The sequence below is a fragment of the Balaenoptera ricei genome, chromosome X, assembly GCF_028023285.1.
Source record: "Balaenoptera ricei isolate mBalRic1 chromosome X, mBalRic1.hap2, whole genome shotgun sequence".
NCBI classification, from domain to species: domain Eukaryota; kingdom Metazoa; phylum Chordata; class Mammalia; order Artiodactyla; family Balaenopteridae; genus Balaenoptera; species Balaenoptera ricei.
Window position 1 is genome coordinate 25,581,591 of NC_082660.1, and position 7,958 is coordinate 25,589,548.

Sequence of the window (7,958 nt, forward strand, 5' to 3'; positions counted from 1 at the left end):
AATTGGAGAAAGAAATTACAATTAAATAAACTGGGGAGATTAAAATGATTCCTATGGTGTTAAACTGGAATCTGAGGTATTAGTATAAACTCATTACAGACACACACACAGATATAAAAATAGATATGTGTGTATACATGGGTTAATACACAAATATTTCCCAGTCCTGGCTGCTGAGAGGGCCTAGAAACAATGACATTCCAGTAGTAATCAGCATACCTAGAGACAAGATCTTGGTTTCTTAAGCATCATTCTTCTATAAAAGGAACCAAGGATCCTTGGAAAGGTGGTTCTTTCAGGGCTGAGATGGAAAAAATCAAAATGAGCTTGGAACATCTTGTAGAACCAGAAAAAAAAAGAATATTCTCAAAAGATACGGGGAAGAGAGCATTGTTGAAAGAAGACAACATTAGGAGAAGGACCTCTTAATGGCCAAAGCTTTGAGCAACAAAATAAATAATGCTAATATTGGATTATAACCCAAAGAATAAAAAAAATTCCTGAGTCCATAACAATATAAATAATTAAATATATAGATGGAAGAGACACGACAGCTCCTCCTTGTAGTGGAATTGCAATTAATAAGTATTTAAAGAAGGGAAATGGAAGCCACTATTAGGCGTATATCACAGTGGTGATTACTGCATACTTAATCTACTGATGGGTGCTACAATCAGTGCATCTGAAGAGAGAACATATTTGCACTGTCTCAAATTATCTTCCTCCAAGATATTTGTTGACTACAGGAGAAATCGTAGTAACTTTACAGTGGAAATGCCCAGCAGAGATCATCTTGACCAGGTGATCAAGGTCAATATCGCCAGTAATAAGATGCACTGAAATCAGGAACCCTGTGATACTGGTGCACTGTTGAAAGAAATGGCACCATTTCTGTGGTTCTCCTTTTTTTTATTTTCCAATAAATTATTTTATTTATTTATTTTTGGCTGTGTTGGGTCTTCGTTGCTGCACACGGGCTTCTCCCTAGTTGCAGGGAGCGGGGGCTACTCTTTGTTGCGGTGCATGGACTTCTCATTGTGGTGGCTTCTCTTGTTGCGGACCACGGGCTCTAGGCGCACAGGTTTCAGTAGTTGCAGCACGTGGGTCTCAGTAGTTGTGGCTCACGGGCTCTAGAGCACAGGCCCAGTAGTGGCACGCGGGTTTAACTTCTCCGCGGCATGTGGGATCTTCCTGGACCAGGGCTCGAACCCGTGTCCCCTGCATTGGCAGGCGGATTCTTAACCACTGTGCCACCAAGGAAGACCCTCTGTGGTTCTTTCCAAGGAACTATGACCTCAGTCCAGTAATGAGAAGATACCAGATAGGCCTAAAGTGATGGACATTCAACAAAATAACTGATCGATACTCTTCAGGGCTGATGGTGTATTGAAAAAGCAGGAAAGACTGAGGAACTATTGTAGATTGTAGGAGTCCAGGGAGAAATAACAACTAAACGCAATGTGGGGGCACTGATAAGGATCTTTAGAAAGGATAATAGTGGAAAAAATTATGAAGTTTAAATGAGGTAGTTAGTTTGGTTAATGCTACTAAGACAACAATAATTTCCTTGTTCTGGTACTTGTATGATGGTTACCTAAGATGTTAACAATGGACAAGGCTGGATGAGGGATAAACTCTCTGCGCTATTTTTGCAACTTTTCTATAAGTCTAAAAGTAGTTTGAAATAAAACGTTTTTAAAAATTGCCATTATAAAATATTCAGGAGGACTTCCACGTTAGTTGCTGTAAACAACTTTCAAAATAGGCAGAATATATGAAGTGACTGGAAAACAGTCAGCACAAGATTATGATCCCAAAAAGTAGGAAAGCAGATGAGGTAGGCTCCCCAAATGACCCTGTATTTTTGCTTAGAGGCAATGTCTAGACTGCAGTGCAAGGAGGATAAGCCACAGCAGAGCACAGTGGACTCATTGAACTGAAGATACAGTAAGTAGAGTTTGGGAATAGTAAAGCTGCTGAAATTTGCAGGGCAAGTTGGTGGAGAGAAGAGAGCTGGGTGGAGTTAATGCTCCAGAAATCTGTAGAAGGTCCCCTTGGATCTTTCACTGAACATTAAGCTGCTCACGTAAAGGGCAGGACTCCATGGGGCTGGGCAAAGAGCAACTACCAGAGGAGTTAAAAAAAAATACTGGAGAGCAGTGAGCTGAACAACTATTGGAAGACAAACATGGCTGGGAGACTTTTAAATATTGAATAGCCAGAGGGGAGCATCCTCTTTGAACACCCAAAGTAATTTGGTAGAGTTTCAGACAAGTCTAAGCTGTAGGAATAGGATGAGTGTAGTCCAAAAATAATGGCTACCATACAGCATCCTAACTGCCTTCAAATCACAGATTGGATTTCTGGGGAAGGCTTAAGTTGGAATAAGAGGCCCTAAGTCTAAAATGTTTATAGCTGCTATAGACCAGTTAGATAACAGGTTGTGTCATGAAATTCTGGCCTCTCTGGACTTCATATTCCCTCTCATGGACTCGGGTCACTGCTCTCTCCCCGGTTCTTTCTAATGTTCCTCATTGGCTGGGGGTGTTCTGTCTGAACCCATTCACTGACACCTGGTCGTTCTGATCAAATCCTTCTTTCTCAAAGTAAAGAGAAAAATCGTATTGACATTTCAGAATTTTAAAGCATGCCCAGAGGAATTCTGATACTCAAAGCATCACTGAAGAAATCCCACTTTCTATGGATGAGGGATTAAGTTAATTTTCTGCTCAACCTACTTAGAAAACCTGGAAATTAAAATAACAGTGAGAGAATATGTTTTCACCTAAAAGTTTGACCAAAATTTAAAAGGTTGATAAAATAAAATGCCTGTGAGAGTGCAAATTACATACATTAATATGTGAGAATATGAATCAGTACAGCTTTATTTGAACAGAGTATCAGCAATATTCATAAAAATTTACAGTCATCACATTCTTTCCAATTCAATCCAGTTTGCACTTTGCTATGTATTTCCTATAAGAAAACATACATATTTGCCCAAGAATTCATGCTCAGTAATGTTGATACGAGTTCTATTAATCATAGCAACAAATGGGAAATAATTTATGTGTCCCTCAGAAGGAGAATGTTTAAATTAATTATGGCACATACACACTTTAGAATACTTGGGAGTAGTTAAAAGAGTGAGATGAATCTATATGTGCTCTCAGGGAAAGACCCTGCATTCGTTTTAGTGAGTGACAAGGGCAAGAGGCGGGACAATATGTACACTGTTATCCATGTATATTAAGAAACTCACAATGTATTTTTATAACACATCTATGTAAGAAAAAGTCTAGAATCAATTTTAAAATAACACAAAATTTTAATTGTGGTTGCTTCTGAGGAGAGGGATGAATTTTAGAGGAATGTGATAGGGAAGGGGAATTGTGACTTATCCATACTATTAGAATCTGGGGGCAATAAGAGCATTTGTACTATTACTTAAAACCAAAATTTTCCTCAGGGGCAAACAGAGAGACAAGAGGCAGTGGAAGAATGTTGACTTTTTGTTTTCTTATCAAGGATGGCACGTCTGCCACAGAACCATTCTCCACCTCCTAGAAGTACACCTGAGTTTTTAGGAATTCTGTCTACGTAGATGATCTTTTCTCATCTACTTCTTATGGAGGAGGCTTTGGTTTTGACCAAAAAGGTAAACTCAATCATTGGTATGTGGTCAGTGGCCAATCTCAAATAATTCAGCCCATTAAAATCCTACTGCAAATGCCAGGGTGGTTTCCAAAACCTCCTCTCTAACTTCAGGGTTATTACCCTAACAACCAGTAGATTCTATGCCAAATCAGAGTCTAGTCACCAGCAGGTTTGAAAACACTGAGAATGTGGTGGAGGCACCCGGTGGGGATGAGGAGGTGTCTAAACGTCACTGTCTGAAGTGAACAGTTACATGGAAAGGGCAGCTGCTGTCACAGGGGTCCACGATGAGGAACGGGATCTGCAGGGAGTCGGGATGCTCCGAGTCCAGGGAGGGCAGGGGATGTGGGCTGTCTGCTCCTCTGGGAGCTGAGTGCAGCCTCCAGAGGAAGACGCAGAGAAGAGCTGGCCAGCAGGTCAGCTTCCAGTCTGGACACGAGGGCACACTGACTGGGGAAGACCCAGGAGAAGGGCGCCGTCACGCGGGGAAGTGCAGGGACCGGACACACGTGCCGGGACCGGGGCAGTCAGCTCTCAGGGAACCCTGGGGCGAGGGGCAGGAGGATCCTAGGTAAACGAAGCCCACAGACAATCCCCAAGTTGTGTCTGATTCTCATTTTCACCTTCCTTCTTTAGTCCTGCTTTTAGTATTTTGGCTACAAGCTCCTCTTTCTTATTGCCTGAGAGACATCATGGAGCAGTGAGAAGAGAAATGAATTAAGAGACAGAAGGGCTGCCTCAGGCTGGGAGGAGTGGAACAGTATGGGCTCTGGAGGAATTTCGACCAGGGCTCTAGTTTTGCCCTGTCACTAGCTATGTGAACTCAGCACATTACCAAATTCTGTGAGCCTCGGATTCTTCCTCATTGAAGTGTGTTTGATAAGCTCTGTCTTCTAGGACTGTTGGAATGTGTATAATGTATGTAAAACACCTGGCACAGTGACTGGTGTGCATTGAAACTTTAAAGAGTGGCAATTTTTGCCATGATTTTTTGACCCAGATAATACCAACCCTCCTGCCGAGATTTTTTGTTTTGTTTTGCTGTTGTTTTAAACCAGGAGATATCTGAGAATATGCAGTGCTATAGGACACTGAACATCAACTCAGCCAAAAATTCTGCTTAACAAGAAAATATACCTTAGTAAGTCATGCCCCTTAGAGGGTGTATTATTTAATTTGGATGTTGGGGAATCCTCCCCATCTGGATGCAACTCAAAGCTAAATGTGTGTCAAGAACCAACTCCTTCTCTCCCTCCCAGCTGCCCTTGGATCCAAATCACCCCGATTTTCATTCATTTAACCCCTACCAAAATCAAGCCCTCCCATAGGGGTTGCCAAATTTTACTCACATTAACCCAGTTAAAATACCCTACTAATGGAGCAGGCTCTGTTTCTCCCAGTCCAGGTTAAAGAGAGGATATGGGCACAGTGGCTTCTTGGCATCCCACCTCAAGGAAGTATCACCCTTATTTATCAGAATCTCCTTGGTGATGATGTGGATAAAACACCTAGTTTGTGCACTGTGTTTTCTTGCACTGGGACAAGAGCACAGGGTACCTTCCACTCCCTCCCCAGGTGGAGATTTCTCTCTGGTTAATCCATGATCCCAAAATAACCCGCTAAAAGCAGTTCTCCATCGGAGGCTTAGTTTCTCAACTCTGAGACACACCACGCAAGGGTCTGGCCCTTGCTCACCACCCTCACACACCCTCCTCTGACCCACCACCCATCTTAACTGAAAATTACCTCTCACTGAAGGACTTGAGGTTTTTCCAAGGCTCCAAGTTTTCTTGCCTCAGGACATTTATACTTGAGTGCTTTCATCTGGCCCTCCCCCTCCCCCTCATCCTTTTCTTTTTTGCTTGTCTTTTTTGTCTTAGAGGGCATCTCACCATCTTCCTTATATGTTAGCTGCTGCTAGACTCTAATTCAATGGGAAAAGGCTCAGTCTTCTTTTTCTTACCACCCCGCATACTACCATGGAGCCTTCCAAAGAGCAGATGCTCAATTAATGTTTGAGGGGGAAAAAAGTGAATAATTTATTATGATTTTATTTCTCCTACATTATTGAATAAACGAAGCAAGTTCAGGTGTATAACTTTTATTTTACAGAACAGCAAAATACAAGGAATAAGGGAAACCAAGAATTGACCATCTTTTACTTTTTTCTCTATTTTTTGATCCCAACTATTTTACTGCTAATTTCTTTCACATTTCTAAGGAAATGCCTATTACAATGCTATCTTTTCTTGTTCCAGGTCACTAAAAAAGATGGAAGGTTACCCTATTTGTTTAATAAAATGGCAAAACTATTACTCTTAAACTTCATAAACAGCATTAAGTATGTAACCAGTATCATTCATACACTTAGATTCTGAAGCTAATTAAACTTTTTTAAAGAAGAAGCAACATTTGAAAACCTTCAACAACAAAACATAAATCTGTAAGTTATTCTAATATGCTATTCACTGTGATCCCTCCAACACCACCTCAGTCCCTACACTACTGCAGGAAGGTGCTTCAGGTTTCACTACAGGTGGGAGAAGCTGCCCCGGAAGTCGGCCCCAGAATGCACACTGGCCACAGCACCAGTGAGAAGCATAGCTGCAAATCTGGCTCGGGCTCTCTCTTCCTCATCTCTCAAAGCCTCTTCATACAAGAGTGGGAAGGCACTGGGGACCGTATCATGAATCTTGGCCAAGAATTCAAGGACTTTCATCTTGCTGGTTTCAGCCAGGGCTCTCGGGCCCCCCAGGAACTCATAGCGCGGAGGATCACTGTTGGGCACCTGGCGGTACTCCAGGTACCTTTCCTGCACCAAATCTTTGGTGATGAGCTTCTTGGGCTCCCCATGGATGAAGTGCTTCTTTCCAGCATATATCCCCATCACATTGAGTACTTCCCAGATATCCTCCTCAGTGGCGCAGTTGCCCTTCATGAAGATCACACAGAGGACTGTCATAAGGAGGCCGGTCTTGGGCATGATCTCCTCACCCGTCATCCTGTCATCACTGGTGCGCTGAAATTTGCTGACAAGGGCATAGCAGTGCCTGGTGGGATCGACTTCCTTCACATCAATGCCAAAAGCCAGCACCATCAGCTCAGAGGCTCTCCTGAGGATCTCGTGGAAGTGCTCCTTGTACTTTCCAATGACATGCTTCAGCATACCCTCCTTTGTAATGGGCTCTCTCATGTTATACTTGCACAGCAGGAATTGCACCAACAGAATTGCCTTCTGGTCTGCAGTGGTTCTGCAGGAAAAATCAGTGCTGAGTGATGCCTGAGAGGTGCTTGGTTTTTCTTCATCTTGGCTCTTGGCACCTTCATCAGATCTTGTGCATGAAACACCTGCAGAAGTAGTGGTAGTGGATGGGGCTTTCCGAGACCCCTGGGATCTTCTATCTGACCCAGAAGCAGGGGAGCTCTGGAGATTACCACCAAGAGGAGGGGTGGGGGAGGAGAGAGACTCTTCTTCCTCTGCTGCAGGGGCCTGAGCATCTTGGAGACGCTGAGCCTCACTCCGGGCCTGGTGGCGTTTCTCACGGGCAGGGCGCTTACTCTTTTGCCCCCGAGGCATGATGACACAGGTCAGGGCCAGCAGGTGGGAGTGTGGGCAGGAAGGCAGGCAATGAGGGCAGCTGGGGGAGGGACAAGGAGATGCTGTGAGCACCTTCAGCGGGGAGATTTCTCCCTGGCTTTAACCAAGGCCACCTCTGCAGGTTTCTGTGAGGTCACTGCACTAGGACCCAAAGGGCTCCTTTTCTGATCAGCCTGTCCCCTGAGACCCCTGCAGAGAAGTCAGTGTGCCTTGGGCTGGCAGGTCTAGGCTCTGTGTGGTCCCCTCTATAATCCTCTCAGTTCACATTTAGGATCATTCTGTCAACTGTTGGCAGGGCCCGGCCATCCTCCCCTTTACCGCTCTGAAGCTAAACTCCTTCCACCAATGGCCTTCCCTCCCTAAACCCCACCCCCCACCCCAGGAGGAAATGAGGGAGAGCCTTAGCAGGCCACCCCTGCTGGGGCCTTCCAGAGCTGACAACAGGAGCAGGGTTTGATGGGACCCCCCTTTGTTAGGGTTTTCAGTCGTCGCTCATGTCGCCACCCCCACCAGGCCAAGCCGCCCCCCCCACCCCGGCCCCCGCCGGAGATTGACAGCCCTGCCCGGGGCCTCCCAGGGTGGACCACAGGGACAGAAAGTGTGTGTGCCGGGTTGAGCGTGCCTTCAGTCCGCGCTCAGTCTCCTCTCCTTGACGCCAAATAAAGCCTGGGATGTTTTCCTCTGTTGATCTGAGACCACCAGC

General features: G+C 44.7%; 1 protein-coding gene across 1 annotated transcript; it reads right to left on the minus strand.

The window, feature by feature from the left end:
* Nucleotides 1-6,187: 6,187 nt before the first annotated feature.
* Nucleotides 6,188-7,234, minus strand: LOC132357416 (melanoma-associated antigen B10-like). Its single transcript, XM_059910833.1, has 2 exons — nucleotides 7,093-7,234; nucleotides 6,188-6,978 (listed from the first exon to the last, which is right to left on the minus strand). The coding sequence occupies exons 1-2, from the start codon at nucleotides 7,232-7,234 to the stop codon at nucleotides 6,188-6,190; spliced, it is 933 nt and encodes a 310-aa protein (XP_059766816.1).
* Nucleotides 7,235-7,958: the final 724 nt, after the last annotated feature.

Bases quoted from the DNA above. Each gene is read 5' to 3' on its own strand.
- LOC132357416 (XM_059910833.1), bottom strand. From the start codon at position 7,234: ATGCCTCGGGGGCAAAAGAGTAAGCGCCCTGCCCGTGAGAAACGCCAC. The intron at 6,979-7,092 runs GTAATCTCCAGA...GATCTGATGAAG, and splicing joins CCCCACCCCTCCTCTTGGTG to GTGCCAAGAGCCAAGATGAA.